This window comes from Megalops cyprinoides, chromosome 10 (assembly GCF_013368585.1).
Source record: "Megalops cyprinoides isolate fMegCyp1 chromosome 10, fMegCyp1.pri, whole genome shotgun sequence".
NCBI lineage: Eukaryota > Metazoa > Chordata > Actinopteri > Elopiformes > Megalopidae > Megalops > Megalops cyprinoides.
In genome coordinates, this window is record NC_050592.1 from 1,327,501 (window position 1) to 1,345,000 (window position 17,500).

Here is a 17,500-nt window from a genome sequence, read left to right on the forward strand (position 1 = left end):
CAGCAGCAGCAGCAGCAGCAGTAACAGCAGCAGCAGCAGCAGCAGCAGTGTTTAAATGCACCACAGCACTGGCCCTGGGGAGGCTGGCAGGAAGCTGGCGGCCAGCTCAGCTCTCAGCTCGGTTCTGCCTTCGCTCTGCTTTGCTGAACTCTGATTAAAGCTCCTTCAGGTCCCCACTGAGCAGTGCAGGCTTTGTGTGCGGACCTGTGTGCGCCATTTCCCCTTTGGCTGTCAGAATGACTGGCAGTAAGCGGCAGACTGATGCCACTGAAGAACAGTGAGGGCTGCATAAATGTGCGTGGAGACCTGTGTTTCATGGTTAGGATAATAACTGTTAATAATAATAAATGCAGGTGGTAACTGCTATAATATATAGGTAATGGCTACTGTAATGCAGGTTACGACTGCTGTAATGCAGGCGATGACTCTTATAATGCAGGTGATGGCCATTACAATGCAGGTAACGACTGTTATAATGCAGATTGTGACTGCAATGATGCAGGCAATGGCAGCTATGATGCAGGTAATGGTCATTGTAATGCAGGTAAGGCTCATTGTAATGCAGGTAATGGTGGCTGCAATGCAGGGAGTGAGCATAACAGTGCAGTTCATGACCGTTGTCACGCCCTCTCTCCGCAGGGTTCCACCTGATCCCGCGGCTGTCGTCCATCGTGCCGGAGAGCTGCCTGCTGATCGTGGTGGGGCTGCTGGTGGGCGGCCTCATCAAGGTGGTGGGCGAGAAGCCGCCTGTGCTGGACTCCGACCTCTTCTTCCTGTGCCTGCTGCCACCCATCATCCTGGACGCCGGCTACTTCCTGCCCATCCGGCCCTTCACTGAGAACGTGGGCACCATCCTGATGTTCGCGGTGGTGGGCACGCTGTGGAACGCCTTCTTCGTGGGCGGCCTGCTGTACGGTGTGTGCCAGATCAGGGGCACCGACCTGGGCCACGTGGACCTGCTGGCCTGCCTGCTGTTCGGCTCCATCATCTCGGCCGTGGACCCGGTGGCGGTGCTGGCGGTGTTCGAGGAGATCCACATCAATGAGCTGCTGCACATCCTGGTGTTCGGGGAGTCGCTGCTGAACGACGCTGTCACCGTGGTGAGCAGAGCCTCGCGTTTTGCAACGCCTGTGTCTTCCTGCGGCGGGCAGGACCGCTGAGTCACCCGCTTCCTCCACAGAGAGGAGAAGCGTCTCTGTAGCCTGACGCTCGGCTTTCCTGCCTAATAATAGAGCTCAGACCGAGCCTTTCCCTGCGTGCTCCCGTAGGGCAGTCTTGCACCTTGATGTCAGTTATTCAAGTGCTTAATTATTGTGTCACTGAGCTATTGATTGACACATGCCCAGATGTCGTCTGGCATTTCCTGTATGAAGTCCGTGGCTGGCTGCGTGTAGCTCGTCGGCAGCTGGTCAGACAGGCCTGTTGAAATGTGGTCAGAAGGTCTCCCACAAGCCTGCTTACTGTATGCACTGCTGCTCGTGCGGCCGTCCGCCACCTGCCTGAATGTAAATGTATGTAAAACTCGCAGGGGAGAGTTACATTCTCCACCGTGCCCAGAGTGGATCCCCTCTGGTGTTCTGCTCGTCTCTGAGAGGTTAATGTGCAGAGACGCTGGTCCTGTCCGAACTCACAGCCGGAGACAGTGCTGTGCCGGCGGGCCTCTGTCTGGATGCTGTGTGGCAGCTTTCTGATGCCTCTGGAAGGAAAGTGCTACTGCATTTTAACAGAGGGAGTGTGTCTCAGTCTTCCTGCAGTGAGAGAGAGGTCTGTTCCGGTTCCAGCCCTCTGTTTTGCTGTGCCGGTAAGGCGGGTGTGAGCGCTGCTGCCTATCTCAGGGCCCCCGTGTCTCGGTGTGGCGATGATCCGGTGTGATTTGGTTTGCTGCCTGCGGCACCAGCTGCTCCACTTCATAGGCCGCCACTGTTCTGGCACTAGAGCCAAAATCTATTTCCATGTCGCATTACCCCTCTGATGCGGCACATCTTTCTCACTGTTTGTTCAGCAGTTGAGGACACTGGCCACTGGCATTTTGTGCAACCTAACCTGACTGTGTTGCTCGTCACTCTGTGTCGTCTGGTCCTTCCTCTCTGTCCCTCAGCCAGCAGGTTAGTGAATTGCTTCAGGGCTCACAGCAGATCCTTACCAGGAGATCAGGTTTAATCAGACACACCTGTGCTGTGCAGAGTTTCTGCTGTGTGCGGTACTGTGAGCGGGGGGGTGGGGGGTGGGGGGGGGCTCTTCTGGGACTGATTTCCTGTCGACCTGGAGGAGCAAATACTGCGGCAGGGCAGTTCTGTGCCCGTGCTGGATTCTGGAAGTGTTTGGCTGTGTTTTGGGGATCAGGGAGTATGTGCACGGATGAAAAATAACCTGAGTGCAGTGCAGATCTCAGGCCTCAGGGCTGGGTGGGGCTGCACACTGTTGGCGCGTAGCCATGTGTCTGCCTCTGACCAATCGCTTTCAGTACTCTGCATTCTCATTGGCTGCCGGGAAAGGGGCGGGAGCCAGGAGGAAGCTGCTTCCTGGGCAAGAAGAAACACGCAGAGGCAGCTATGTGGAGCGCAGGTAGCAGCAGAGCCAGCCCCCACCTGGCTGCCGTGGCAACAGACGTGGGGCCAATCATGTTTCAGCTCTTGGTCAATCTTGACCTGAGAAAAATGCCAGAGTTGCATCACAGGCTCTCCTTGCAGGGAGGATGACAGGATGAGCAGAAAGGAGATGGTGATGAAAGACTGGAAAAGCACGGGTGAAAAGGCTGCTGTAAGATCTTCTGCAGTTGGTCGTTGTGTTGCATGGTGTTGACTCCAGCTCAGTCTGAAGCAGAGCCATGCTTCTGTGGTCTCTGCTTTTTCCAAAGTGGAAGAATACAGAAAAATTGATCTGTTTAGGGTTTTTTGTCTTGTCTGTGCGGCTCAGAATTCAACGCTTTGGGGTCCCCCTCGGAATCGCCCACAGTGGTCCCTGTATATCAGACCTTCTGTCAGCAGTGGAAGATGAGACTGTTTCTTTTCCTGTCATGAGTGTTCTGCCTGAGCCCAGGTGCTGGCTTTGTGTAAGGGTGACCGCTGAGCAAACAGCCTGAAGAATGGATCTCAAAGTGCTTCATAAGCCTGACAGAGAGGGGTGGAGGAGGAGAGTGAGCTCTACACACACACACACACACACACACACACACACATACACTCACAGACTCATGTTGATATACAGGGAGTACACAGTTGTATATACAACAACACATGTATCCAGCTGTCCTTTGAGAGTTGGCTGTTTCAGTACAGAGAGACAATTCATCTGCCACTGTTTTAACTCTGTGCACATTCTCCTATGCATATTATCACTAATGAAGTCTCTGTGGCGCCCCCTTATGCTGAAAAGGGGAAGTGAAGTCAGAGCTTGTGAAGCCTGCTGTAGACTGTCGCTCTGTCGGTTTAAATTGCATGCAAGCATGACACATTTTGTATGATTTCACCGTGTGACTGTGTCATACGGTGAAAGTGCAGCGGGCCGAGTCTGTGGTGCATTAATGTTTATTATCCTGACTGTCCTCAGAAACGCACAGAGCCTGTGGGTCTGTCGGAGAGCTGGAGGTGTCTTCAGGCTGCTTGCTCAGCAGTCACCATTACACAAGGCCAGCACCTGGGCTCAGGCAGAACCACACTGCTGCTCATTACCGCTGCTCGGCACAGTGTAACCTCTGTCCCCCTGTGCCGGGCAGGTGCTGTACCACCTGTTTGAGGAGTACGCGGGCGTGGGCTCGGTCAGCATGGTGGACGTTTGTCTCGGGGTGATCTCCTTCCTGGTGGTGTCCATCGGGGGCATCTTGGTGGGCACCATCTACGGCATCCTGGCTGCCTTCACCTCCCGCTTCACCTCGCACACCCGCGTCATCGAGCCCCTCTTCGTCTTCGTCTACAGCTACATGGCCTACCTGTCGGCCGAGGTGTTCCACCTGTCTGGCATCATGGCGTGAGTACTCCGTCACCCCTCCGGTTGCCCGCGGTAACCTCCTTCCTCTCACTCACTCGGGCACTTTCTCACTCACCTCACCCATTCATTCATGCATTCATTCTTTCTTCCACTCATTCAGTCGTCCCCTTACCCTATTGTTGATCCAAACCTAGTTCCCCGTCTTATTTTCATGCCTCTGGGGAGTCAGAGATCCCAGCGCCCCCAGCGGTTTGCCTTTGGGGCGTGTGCACACCCCTGCGTTGTGGTGAACAGGGGCAGAGCAGAGAGAGGCAGAACCTGTGGGTATGACACATCTCTGCAGCTATGCACACAGATTCCGACAGATTCCGAAACCTGTCACACAGAGGCATGACTCTGCAAAGCGAAGGGATGTGTCGAGTCAGAAATTCCTGTCAGAGTCCACACAGGTTTCACATTTTTTTCTTTTTGGCAAGTCTGACAATCCAGACTGTTTTACTGGGCTTCCAGCAATTTCTGATGATTTCAAACCCAGTCACAAATTTATAAAATTTTGAACTCAATCAAAAGTTTGTGAAATGTTTATGTAAAGAAATCCGTTTACTACAAGTGTAAGAGGTCACCCAGGTCACCTGGGATGTGTGGGGAGAGTTACCTAGAGCATGAGGTAAAATGCCGCAGGGACTTCGGTAACATTAACCCCCCTGTGCAGAGTGTTATAGCTGCAGATAAGAGGGATTACCCTCAGACACTCAGGAGTAAATCTGTCACTGAGCAATTTCCTGATGCTCCTGATGATCCCCGGTTTACAGCCTGGAACCCCCGGCTAAAACGCCCCTCTGAGCCGCGGCTGCGGTTTCCCTCCGTCTGTCTCAGATATTCTGGGTGCTGGAAGCAGATGCTCATGTGCCCGGTGCAGCCGAGCTGATGCTGGCAGAACCTCACAGATAAACCTCAGAGATGCAGCTCATAGATAAACCTCACAGATAAGCCTCTCAGATCAGCCTGAGGGATAAACCTCATACATAATCAGATCATTTCCCATGCAGCGGTGTGAGCAGCCGAGCTGTGTCCCTGCTGCTCCGGCTGGATCCGTACCTGCTTTATTACTAAAAGCCAGCTGCCGCAGGGGAGGGGCGCCCCCCCCACCCGCTGTGTGACAGGGCAGCTGAGCTCCGGAGTGCCAGCCTGCGGGGGGGTTAATGTCCGACCGGAAAATGACCCGCCGTCACTCCTGCGTTTCCCCCCCAGTCTGATCGCCTGTGGAGCGGTGATGCGACCCTACGTGGAGGCCAACATATCCCACAAGTCCCACACCACCATCAAGTATTTCCTGAAGATGTGGAGCAGCGTGAGCGAAACCCTCATCTTCATCTTCCTCGGCGTCTCCACCGTGGCCGGCGAGCACCGCTGGAACTGGACCTTCGTCATCGTCACCGTCATCCTCTGTCTGGTGGCCCGCGTGCTGGGTGAGTCAGTCCACCAATCACAGGGCCCGGTCCATCGTCCAATCACAGGGCCCGGTCCATCGTCCAATCACAGGGCCCGGTCACTCCTAGTCATAGTGGAACAGTTTTGTCAGAAGTTTTGGGGAACAGTGAGGGGGTCAGAAGTGGACGCACAAGCACAGGTGTGAAGCGGTCAGTGAGTATCTCTGACGAGGGACATCAGGGAGCAGAGCACATGAACTCAGGATATCTGTAAGGCACTGATGCATGTTCACACATACCGCCTTCATGCATCCATATCATGTGCCTTTCTCAGGAAGTCGCTCTGGATAAGAGACTCTGCTAAACCGCAAAATGTAAATGCAGTTTCACTGCAAACTGAATAAGCCTGCTGTAGAGCCTGCCAGCAGTGTGAATCCAGCGAGTGACAGGACAGAGTTACCGCCTCTACTACTGCGTGGCACAAGCCCTGCTCACCTTCCGGCCTTGTTCTGTTCGTGAATGTTGTATGTTAAATTGGCAGGTTACGATTCCTGCTTGCAATTTATGTTAATGTCTTGGCGTACTTCCTGCCCAGGCACTGCAGATGCAAGATGGCTACACAGCTAACTGTGGTGCAGCTAATGTGTTGTGCACGGTCCCTGTTAAATAAACTAATGAACTAAACTAACCTGCAGGACAGCTGCATTGACAGCAGCCTGCAGCTGCATTGTGAACGGTTGTGCGTATGGCACAGTGTGAGGTGTCGTATCTGCCCTGCCAGCAATGTCCTTTCTATTTTTACTCTAGTACATGCATCATGTTCTGTACATGGCTAACATACCTGCCGCCTGTCAAATATATCTTACGTACCCCTCGACGGGATGTACCCCACTGTGTGCGAGAGGGTTTCGGCTATTCACAGCGAAGTCACGGGGGCCATGCAGCTGTTACTAGAATAAAGAGAGAAAACACAAAGCTTCCTGTGAGATACTGAAAAGATCATTTCCTGATTTAGAGATTACTGCTTTTAAAGTGCAGAGTCACACACTCTCTCCTCTTAGGAAGTGATTCGGGTCTTACAGCAGTAGCAACAATGCCACTGCCGTGTGGAGAGCTTTTTATTTGTCTTTATATCAGCTCAGGTACTTATGCACATTCACTGATCTGTAAACCATCCGGCTGGCAGAGCCCACTATGTTAGCTAATGCACACAATATACAGATTGAATCTGTAACAACACGCCCACCAATACTCTGCTGCTCTGAAATAAGTCAACTTTTTCTTGTAATTCACAAAAAAAATAAACAAATAGGCGGGCTAAAGCGCACTTGTATTCCCCAAGGTTAAGCGGGTGTGAGACTGTGGGAGCTGGCAGCAGGACAGGGTGAAGGCGCTGAGCTCTGAGTGGGTGTCATCGTGTTCGGGGGGAGGTCCAGCCTGAGTGTCTGTCATGTCCCACGATTTTCAGGAAAACCGATTTACTCACTGACTTCACAAAGTGGTACTCACTGTTACGCTATAAAATGTTAACTGTGCATTATCACCATCTGCCAAAATAATCTTCCTTATCCGGTGATTACCGGAGGATTCATCTCTGGGTGATTTATCCTGACTCCCTGCTTCTCCTGGTTCCCTCTGTCTGGGAAAGGGGAAAAAGAAGGCCGACTCGGCTACAGTAATCTCAGAACAGTTTCACTCTGCCACACCACACTGAACACTGAGTTCACGCTGTTCTCAGAACAGTTTCACTCCGCCACACCACACTGAACACTGAGATCACGCTGTTCTCAGAACAGTTTCACTCCGCCACACCACACTGAACACTGAGATCACGCTGTTCTCAGAACAGTCTCTCCACCGCTCACTGCTCCTGCCTGCTGCTCTGCAGGGGTCGTGGGGCTGACCTACATCATCAACAAGTTCCGCATCGTGAAGCTCACCACCAAGGACCAGTTCATCGTGGCCTACGGAGGCCTGCGCGGGGCCATCGCATTCTCCCTGGGCTACCTGCTGAACGAAGTGCAGTTCCCCACCAGAAACATGTTCCTCACAGCCATCATCACTGTCATCTTCTTCACTGTCTTCGTGCAGGTGTGTGGGGTGCGGGGGTGCTCCTGGGGGAAGGGGGGGTCGGTGAAGGGGGTAGGCGAGGTAATTTCACCAAACAGCTTGTGTTTTTCACGGAAATGTTTGTCTCAGACTTCTGCATATTTGTGATACGCGTGTTTGCAGATGTGCAAGTGTGGGTGTGATTTTCTTGTTTTGATCTGTGATCGCATTTGGGTTGGAAATAATTACTGAGGACCTCTGAACATCAACACCACAGCGGTTTTCCGTGGAATTCAAACCACAGATACCCATAATTTTTACTGCCTTCTGTACGAAACTCGGATGTTGTCTGGAGTGCGCGTCCCGGGCGGACGGTGCTTAGGCTCCTATGACATCACTTCCTGCTGTGTGACTGAAGATGGTCACAGGGTCCAGGCAGTCACTAATGCTTGCATATTAAGTGTTTCCTCTTATGAGACACATTTTGGAAAGTTCTGCAGTTTTGAACTCTTCATGGTTTCAGTGGCCATGAAAATGGACAGAAAATAGACTTTTACGGCACGCTAGGATGTGTTTTTGCGCAGTGTGGGTAGGAAGTGTGTGTGTGTTTTATTGTTTAGCAGCGTGGCCCACTGAGATGTCGTGTGTTTTTTCGAGTGGTCAGGAATTTTTATTGAGATGTTTTTAGGCTGCACAGTGGACCGCTGTGCCACAGTGCCACCATTTCGGCTGAACGGGGCCTGCTGGGGAGGCTGTCAGGAGGAGGCCGACTGTGCGTCAGGAGACAGAAAGCCCCAGAAAACACAGGAGCGCAAATAAAGCCCCTCACGCCCTGCGCTTCCTCTCACACTGAGCAGTGAAATGATTTATTCAGGACTCTGAGGCTTTTAGTGAAAGCTGAGTTCCATATGGCTGGAGGCTGGCTTTTACCTGTAGCTATGGGAACTGAGTGTGTGTGAGTGTCTGTGTGTGCGTGTGTGTCTGCATGTGTGTGTGCATGTGTGAGTGCGTGCGTGTGTCTCTGTACATGAGTTTATTTGTGTGTGCGTGTGTGAGTGTATATGAAGGAGAGCGTTTGTGTGTGAGTGTGCGTGTGTGTCTGCGTGTGTGTGTGTGTGTGTGCGTGTGTACATGCGTGTGTGCATGTGTGAGTGTGTATGAAGGACAGCGTGTTTGTGTGTGTGCGTGTGTGTGTGTGTGTATGAAGGAGAGAGTGTTTGTGTGTGTGCGTATGTGTGCGTGTGTGTGTGTGTGTGTGTATGAAGGAGAGAGTGTTTGTGTGTGAGTGTGCGTGCGTGTCTGTGTGTACATGTGTGTGTGCATGTGTGAGTGTGTATGAAGGACAGCGTGTCCGTGTGTGTGTGTGTGTGTGTGTGTGTGTGTGCGTGTGTGAGTGTGTATGAAGGAGAGAGTGTTTGTGTGTGAGTGTGTGTGTGTGCGTATGTGTGTATGTTTGTGTGTGTGTGTGTGTGCGTATGTATGTGTGTGTGCGTATGTGTGTATGTTTGTGTGTGTGTGTGCATATGTGTGTGTATGTGTGTGTGTGTGCGCGTATGTGTGTGTCACTGAAAGACAGAAAGCATGTGTATTGTCATCTGCATTGTTCTCCACTCAGGGCATTAGGGATTATGGGACCTGCAGGGGTAATCTCAGAGCGTTCAGGCTCTGTCAGATTACACAGCTAATAACTCATTACAGCGCACTTCATAAGGGTATGTCGGTGTCAAATCTGTGTGAGCTTCCTCTCTGCACATCAGGTAAATGGCTTTGGTCACTGCTTTCTGTGCAGTAGGAGAACAGCTGTAGTGGCTGCACTTGTGTCTGTATCTGTGTCTGTCTTTTGTGTCAGTTGTTTGTGGGTGTGTGTGGTGTATGTATCATTGTATTTCAGCAGGTTGTTTTTGGATGTATGTGCACTTGTGTGTATATCTGTGTCTGTCTCTGTGTCTGTGTCTGTGTGTGCACATGTGTGTGTGCGCGTGCGTGCGCGTATGTGCGTGTGTGCGCGTGCGTGTGTGTGTGTGTGTGTGTGTGCATGCGCATGCGCGCGTGTGTGTGTGTGTGCGTGCGCGTGCGCATGCGCGCGCGTGTGTGTGTGTGTGCGCGTGTGTGCGCGTGTGCGCGTGTGTGCGCGTGCGTGCGCGTATGTGCGCGTGTGTGCGCGTGCGTGTGTGTGTGTGTGTGTGTGTGTGTGTGTGTGCGTGTGTGCGCATGCGCGCGCGTGTGTGTGTGCGTATGTGCGCGTGCGTGCGCGTGTGTGCGCGTGTGTGCGCGTGCGTGCGTGTGTGTGTGTGTGTGTGTGTGCGTGCGCATGCGCGCGTGTGTGTGTGTGCGTATGTGTGTGTAGCTGCAGTAAAGGTCCTCTGTGTGACCTTGAGGAGGAGCCCAGGAGGCTGGTCTCTGAGGCGAGATGAGAGAGTCCAGCCGACCTCCCACAATCCACCCATCTGTGCCTGCGAATCTGAGGCATACTGTACACTCACATTCAGCCCCTGAAGCCCTCGAGCTCAGGGGTTACCCTCACTACCCACAATTCCTCCTGCAGCTGGGGGTGCATTCACAGCCTCCGCATGCTCTGGGGTCCTGCAGCTGCTGTGTCAGGGTTACTGTTCCTCGCTGCCTGGGGGAGGCGCTGTGGCTGCAGTGTGGATGTCTGACTGTCTGAGACGTGAGGAAAAAGGGATAAATGGCTTTAAAAATCCCAGCAAGCACTGCATGCCGTGCAGAATGACTTTACAGGAAAGGAGGCGAAACAGGGGCCAGAGTGTGGGTCTGAATCATGTGATACAGAACAGCATTTATTTATTACACACACGCACACACACATACACTCATACACACGCACACACACTCATACAAGCACACACACACACAGAGGCACACACACAGAGGCACACAAATTTGAACGTGCACATGTGCGCGCACACACACACGTATGTGCACACCAGTACATAAATGTGCACACAGGCACACAAATTTGCACGTGCGCACACAGACACACACACACACACACACACACACACACACACACGCAGAAGTTGTTCTCACTTGCCCTCTCGTCCTCCTGTGTTTCAGGGTATGACGATCCGACCACTGGTGGACCTGCTGGCTGTGAAGAAGAAGCAGGAGACTAAGCGCTCCATCAACGAGGAGATCCACACGCAGGTAACACACCCCCCAGCCCACACCCATCCCGACTGAGCCTCCGAATGCAGAGTGTCTCATAACCCATAACTCCTCTAACCTCCCATTCCGACATGAGGCAGGCGAGACAAATACCTGTGGGCAAGACACATAACCCAAATTACTTAAATATCCAGTTAATATCCAGCTCCCTCTATCCAGTATTACCTCACCTGTAGAAAGCCCTTCAGTCAGGTGATCTTCAAAGGGCCGAGCCACCGCAGCTGTGTGATGGACAGAGGGTGTCGGGGTTGATGATGTGTGTGTGTGTCGGCGTTGAGCTCTTCCTCTGTGCAGCCCTGGGGCACTTCCGCCAGCGTTTCCTCCATCTCCGATCCCTGGCTGTGTTCTGGTTATGCGACAGTGACTTGCTGTGATCCGTCATTTCTGGCACAGAGTCAAATCAGTCCTGCTGTGGCCTTCTGTTGCGAGGGGTGGTGGTTAAAGTCGCCTAGCTCATCTCCACCGAGGTGCCCCTCCCCACACCCTCTCAGTCGAGGGGGCATCACCCATGTCACGATTTGCAAGTGAAATGCGTGCGCTGTAGCTCCCGAGAGCGGGGGCCTGCCTCTGTCCCCGGCTGACTGCGGCGCCGTGCTGCAGGAGTGAGGCGTGTGTCCCCGGCCGACTGCGGCTCCGTGCTGCAGGAGTGAGGCGTGTGTCCCCGGCTGCCTGCGGCTCCGTGCTGCAGGAGTGAGGCCTCTGTCCCCGGCTGACTGCGGCTCCGTGCTGCAGGAGTGAGGCGTGTGTCCCCGGCCGACTGCGGCTCCGTGCTGCAGGAGTGAGGCCTCTGTCCCCGGCCGACTGCGGCTCCATGCTGCAGGAGTGAGGCCTCTGTCCCCGGCTGACTGCGGCTCCGTGCTGCAGGAGTGAGGCGTGTGTCCCCGGCCGACTGCGGCTCCGTGCTGCAGGAGTGAGGCCTCTGTCCCCGGCCGACTGCGGCTCCATGCTGCAGGAGTGAGGCCTCTGTCCCCGGCTGACTGCGGCTCCGTGCTGCAGGAGTGAGGCGTGTGTCCCCGGCCGACTGCGGCTCCGTGCTGCAGGAGTGAGGCCTCTGTCCCCGGCTGACTGCGGCTCCGTGCTGCAGGAGTGAGGCGTGTGTCCCCGGCTGACTGCGGCTCCATGCTGCAGGAGTGAGGCCTCTGTCCCCGGCTGACTGCGGCTCCGTGCTGCAGGAGTGAGGCGTGTGTCCCCGGCCGACTGCGGCTCCGTGCTGCAGGAGTGAGGCTGCAGAGCGGGTTTCTAATAATACTCTCCTGACTGATGCACCGCGCCGCCGTGCTGATGACTCACCCGCCCTGCAGTGCCTGAGAGGCCTGTGCTGTCAGCACCGCGAGCAGCCTGCCCCGGGGCATGATGGGAGAGCAGGACCCCAGTGAGGCGCGTCGCTAGCGGTCGCTACTCCTGTTCCGCTCACACGATCTAATCGATCCCTAACACCGGTCTCTGAGTTCAGGGGAAGGACCGGTAACCCAGCGAGTGGCAGGTTCAGTGCCCAAATGGGTCACTGCTGTTGCTGCTGTGTCCTGTGCTTTCGGTCACTTCAGTAAATATCCACCTGTGGAAATGGACAGCAGGTGACCATGCAAGCCAGGTCTGTTCAAGTCACAGCGGAGCGTTCGCGCATGGTGATGCGCCATTTAACATCAAATATTAAATATTAATATGATATTAAACAATGTGCAGTAAGAGCAGGCTGTGTGGAAGCTGCTGAGGCTAAAGTCCATTGTGTTTGTCTTTCCCAGTTCCTGGATCATCTGCTGACCGGCATTGAGGACATCTGTGGCCACTACGGACATCACCACTGGAAGGACAAGTAGGTGGCCTGTGTGCAGCCGCCGTACTCCTGTGGAGCTGACACCTGCGTCTGAGAGCCGCAGGGCACACCGCTCCCCGCTCCCCGCTCGGAGAGAGAGAGGGAGAGAGAGAGGGAGAGAGAAGGAGAGGGAGAGGGAGAGGGAGAGGGAGAGAGAGAGGGAGAGAGAGAGGGAGAGAGGGAGAGGGAGAGAAAGAGAGAGGGAGAGAGGGAGTGAGAGAGAGAGAGAGAGAGAGAGAGGGAGAGAGAGAGGGAGAGGGAGGGAGAGGGAGAGGGAGAGGGAGAGAGAGAGAGAGAGAGAGAGAGGGAGAGAGAGAGGGAGAGGGAGGGAGAGGGAGAGGGAGAGGGAGAGAGAGAGAGAGAGAGAGAGAGAGAGAGAGAGAGACCCCTGCTGATCCAAACAAACCCTCCATCAGCAGAAACATCAGCACTTTCTCCCTGTCTGACAAGCATCACACAGCTGAAAGGCCAGGCCTGTTCTATCTTTACCCTCAAACGGCAGGTTAAGACATTTTCCTTTGATTGCTCCTGACTCCAGAGCAGGGATGAGCTGAATGTGAGAAACCAGATTGTTAGTGTGTGCTTTCAGTCTGAATTTCAGTGCTGTCCGTGTTCAGCTACTTTGCAGTACCCCTCTAATCGCTGAAAATGAACTCCCCTGTAATTTCAAAACTCTGAACAGAAGCGGTCAGTTTCATCACAGTGCTATTTTAGAGTGTGGAAATTGCCACAAGCCCATAAAGTATTCAGAATCTTAACCTACCACTATCGCCTTGTAAAGATTCATAGAAGACACAGTAGTGACTTGCAAATGGCTGTTCTCTGGTGATATTATACAGAATAAAAGGTTGAGAGGTTGGTCAGTAACCGAGTCGTTAGGAATGTGACGGAGCTGAGAGGTGATCTCTCCACCACTGTTTATATTTATGTTACAGGAGCAGCCAGGCAGGTGAAGCATGCCGTTTTCCATTAGAATGGTTTCTCTTTGAGCAACTTTTCTTTGAATCTGCATTCAAAGCAAATACTTCATTTGAATAACTCCCTGTGAATACATGCAAATCCATTTTTAGAGGCAGAAAATGTTATGAAATTATAATTGCACTGTGCAGCATTGATTTGGGGAGGTGGCTGAACGTAGAGTTGATGCTGAGAATTAGGAGCCTTAATTACTGCACTTGGAAAGTGTCCAGGATGGCAGAGGCAGAGTGTTATCACTGAACATACATCGGGAACTTGATTTCTTTGTTGGGAAGGTTCTTCCAGTGGAGTTTGATAGTCAGTTTAAAGCTGAATTCATTTGCCTGCCACATACATCTGCAGTTAGAGTCACAGCCAGGCACGCTGGGGCGTGGAGTGGGGCATTCTGGGTAGCGTGGGGTGTTTGGGTGAGAGGCGGAGCTCGGAGGAGATGGCAGAGAGGGTTATGGAGTTCTGTCACAGCGTGACACAGTCTCTCTCCTCGTCAGGGGCATGTTCCTGGCGACACATCAAAGCGAGCTCGTTTAATCCCCCTGCATTAACGCAGAGCCGCAGCAAGGGGCTCGGACGACTGGTCACCCCGCTCTCCCAGAACCACACTCTGTCTCTGTATCTGATCACACCTCTGCGCTTCAGCGTGACAGCAGCCAGTGTGTGGTGTTCACTGTGGGCTGAGTCCTGGGGATTTAACGGGAAGTGGAGCCACAGAAAAGGAGAAGTACGAGGTGGACATCCTCCGAGTGTCTGATGACCCTTCTGTCTGTCTGTCTGTCTGTCTGTCTGCTTCACTCTCTCGATCCCCCCCACTGCACCCTGCCCCGCCCCGCAGGCTGAATCGCTTCAATAAAAAGTATGTGAAGAAGTGTCTGATTGCGGGAGAGCGCTCCAAAGAGCCCCAGCTCATCGCCTTCTACCACAAGATGGAGATGAAGCAGGCCATCGAGCTGGTGGAGAGTGGCGGGGGGGTGAAGATGCCTTCGGCCATGCCGTCCACCGTGTCCATGCAGTGAGTGGCTGCCTCTGTTCCTCATTTACTCTTCCTCTCCTCTCCTCTCCTCTCCTCTCCTCTCCTCCTCCTCCTCTCCTCCTCCTCCTCTCTCAGGAAAGTCTTGGAAAATTACTGAGATCTAAAACAATCAAATAAATAAATGCATTTTTCCTTTTACAGCTAGCAGCATATTTCCACCTTCCTTGCCAGCTCACTAGCGTGATGTCATTTACTAACAAGACTAAGTAATTGTTTTTGACTTCCATGATACAAAGTTCCAGCTGCAGTTCATGAGAATTGCAGTTTGATTACCGTATCTTGCCCTGGCCAAAGGTTATTGTGGTTCGTTCGAAGGCCAGGCAGGAAGCTCCTTCAGTTGTAGTGTTAGCCCTGCTTTCTGTTAGCGCATGCTGGTGACGGGCGGTCCGGGGAGCTCCGCCTGCAGAGAGGGAGGTCATCCTGGCGGTGGTTTCCTGCCTCTCTCTCCCCCTGAGACCTGCCTGCTCCATGTGGGAGGAAGTGCGTCAGGGAGGGTCTCGCTGCGCCGGCCCCCTGTGTGAGCCCGAGCCTTCAGCTCCAGCGCTCCTCCCGCACTCTGCACCCACTCCGTAGGTTCTGATTAGTAACAGGACCTTCCGCTGCTGTCTGATCTGTTTCAGACCACGCCCCTTCAAGAATGTTCGTAATAAAGCCACCAAATCGGACCACTTACTGTTTAAACAGTGGCAGAGGCTGAAGTCTCAGGGGCCGGCAGCGCTGACTGTCTGGCCTGTGACTAAAGAGTCTGTGGCTGGAGAGCTTCCTGTGACAGAGTAGCCTGGAGCTGGGGGCGTTGGCCGGGGTCCACAGATCACAGCGAGGCTTCCTCCTCTCTCCCTTTCCTCCTCTCCCTCTCTCTCTCTCTCTCTCTCTCTCTCTCTCCCTCTCCCTCTCCCTCTCCCTCTCCCTCTCCCTCTCCCTCTCCCTCTCTCTCTTGGTGCACTGTCCCTATTTCCTCAAACCACATGATTATTCTTGTTTTTAATATTTTGTTCTGTTGTTCTGTAAACCATGTATCCCGCCATATCTCTTCCACTCAGGAACATCCAGCCCAAGAAGCCCGTGAGCGATCGGGTGCTGCCACAGATCAGCAAGGGCAGGGAGGAGGAGATCCGCAAGATCCTACGCACCAACCTACAGAGGACCCGGCAGAGGGTGAGGCGTCCGCTCCTCTGTGACATCACACCATCATAGAGGCATCCGCTCCTCTGTGACATCACACCATCATAGAGGCATTCGCTCCTCTGTGACATCACACCATCATAGAGGCATCCGCTCCTCTGTGACATCACACCATCATAGAGGCATCCGCTCTGTCTGCCTAGATGAATAAAATGGATATTTTATCTCTCTTTTTCTGTTCTCTAGTAGATGTCATTAGACTACTGCACCTTGGTTTCCCTTCTGATAGATGTCACTGTCTCTGTCAGATGGCCCCCATTAATGGCTGTGTGTACCTACCTGTCTGACATATAATTGTTTATTTTTCTGTATCCACTCAGAAATAGTATCTTAAACATGAGTATTACTGCTCGCATGCAGAAACCAGAGATCATATCACAACACGCAAAACAAACTTGCAGTAAGTTCAGCTTAGAGAGTGGCTCCTCCTTAGGAAGTGCTGACAGAGAGATGATTTGCTATTTACAGTGACCATGGCAACAGTAACTGTTTGCCTCTGGGCAGCATATTGAATCTGATGCGCCTTCTCCTTTGAGTGCTTTGCGAAATCAAAGGCAGATCAGTGTAGGGCCTGCGCTATCTGTCGGAAGACAGCGAGATTACAATGCACTATTACACTGGCTGTTCTTAAATGTAACAGCAACAGAAGCACAACATTGCAGCCAACCAACAAAAAAGAAAATGACAAATAAATGTCATATGAATGCAGAAAATATTCCAGTCTGCCCTGTTTGAATGCTTATTTGAAATGGTTCTCTTTTCAATGTTCTATTCATGATTTGTTGTTTTTTTGCCTTCGGTCCAAACTGCTTTGCTCCTATAGAGCACAACTGAGATGCACACAGGATGGCAGGTGGTTGTCGTGCAGAATATGAAATATAACGAAGGGTATGATGGATATTTCGGTCATCACTGAGCAGACTGAGACAGGTTCTTCATGGCCTCTCGCCCCTCCTTGCAGCTGCGTTCCTATAACAGACACACGCTGGTGGCCGACCCCTACGAGGACGGCTGGAACGAGCTGCTCCTCAAGAGGCAGAAGATCATAGAGCTGGAGAAGAAGGTAAGCAGGTGTACCGAAAAACGTTCTCTCAGCGCTGTGGCTGTGTCAGTGCCCAGGTAAGGCAGAGGCGTGTCCTAACCTTATCTCTACGGCTCTGTGCAGCTGATCCAGGGTCAGTGCTTAGAGGATTATGTTGCCACTTTTTTATCATTCTGTGTGTTTTGTTACGTCCCCGGTCTAGGGGCGAAAGCTCCCTCACTACTCGAAAAACAGGAGAAAAAGATAACCAAAACAACAACAAAGGCAGCTCACCCCTACTACTCCTGGGGTGTATGTACAAATAGTGCGAATATATACAGAGTATAGACAGTGAAAGACACAATCGCACCGAACAATCGGACTGTATGAAAAACACATAGGAACACATGGGCTGCCACAAAACGAAACTACGGGATAACGAGGTTACGGAGGTGTGCTTGCTTCTCTATCGCCGGGTCTCTCCCCCTTCGTCACCGCAGGTCGGCTCTTTTGAAACTCCCGCCGCTTCCAGGAGCCGATGGGCAGAGGTGAGCTTCCAGAGCCAATCCCGTCGCCACACATCTGTAACGGTCGGAGAAACACAACCACGCAATGAAACACAACCACAAAAACACTCACAAGAAACATGACAACCCGAGGGTCGTAACAGTTTTCAGCCATGAGTTCTGAATTATGTGCCTGATTTATCATTTGTCTGATTGCATTGCTCTGGGAGCGTGTCTTTATTGTAGCGTTGATATTGTGCATTCATTTACGCGACCTTGTGTTCCTGGAAGCCCTGATTAATGCCACCTAGAGGGCGGACTTTGCTTTCAATTAAGCAGCACCCTCAATTAAGTGATTGAATGGATAACCCGTCAGCCTGG

The 17,500-nt window shown here is 52.7% G+C and overlaps 1 protein-coding gene across 2 annotated transcripts in view; it reads left to right on the forward strand.

Moving 5' to 3' along the window:
* Nucleotides 1-17,500, forward strand: part of slc9a1a (solute carrier family 9 member A1a) — a 38,614-nt gene that overhangs the window by 18,147 nt on the left and 2,967 nt on the right. Inside the window, exons 2-11 of one of the 2 annotated variants that reach the window (XM_036538402.1) lie at nt 640-1,100; nt 3,716-3,966; nt 5,179-5,396; nt 7,246-7,448; nt 10,482-10,571; nt 12,335-12,405; nt 14,213-14,389; nt 15,451-15,565; nt 16,554-16,655; nt 17,114-17,161. In XM_036538402.1, coding sequence (XP_036394295.1) covers nt 640-1,100; nt 3,716-3,966; nt 5,179-5,396; nt 7,246-7,448; nt 10,482-10,571; nt 12,335-12,405; nt 14,213-14,389; nt 15,451-15,565; nt 16,554-16,655; nt 17,114-17,161 — 1,736 coding nt within the window. The remainder of the gene's footprint in view (nt 1-639; nt 1,101-3,715; nt 3,967-5,178; nt 5,397-7,245; nt 7,449-10,481; nt 10,572-12,334; nt 12,406-14,212; nt 14,390-15,450; nt 15,566-16,553; nt 16,656-17,113; nt 17,162-17,500) is intronic. The other variant, XM_036538403.1, reaches the window with a different exon arrangement.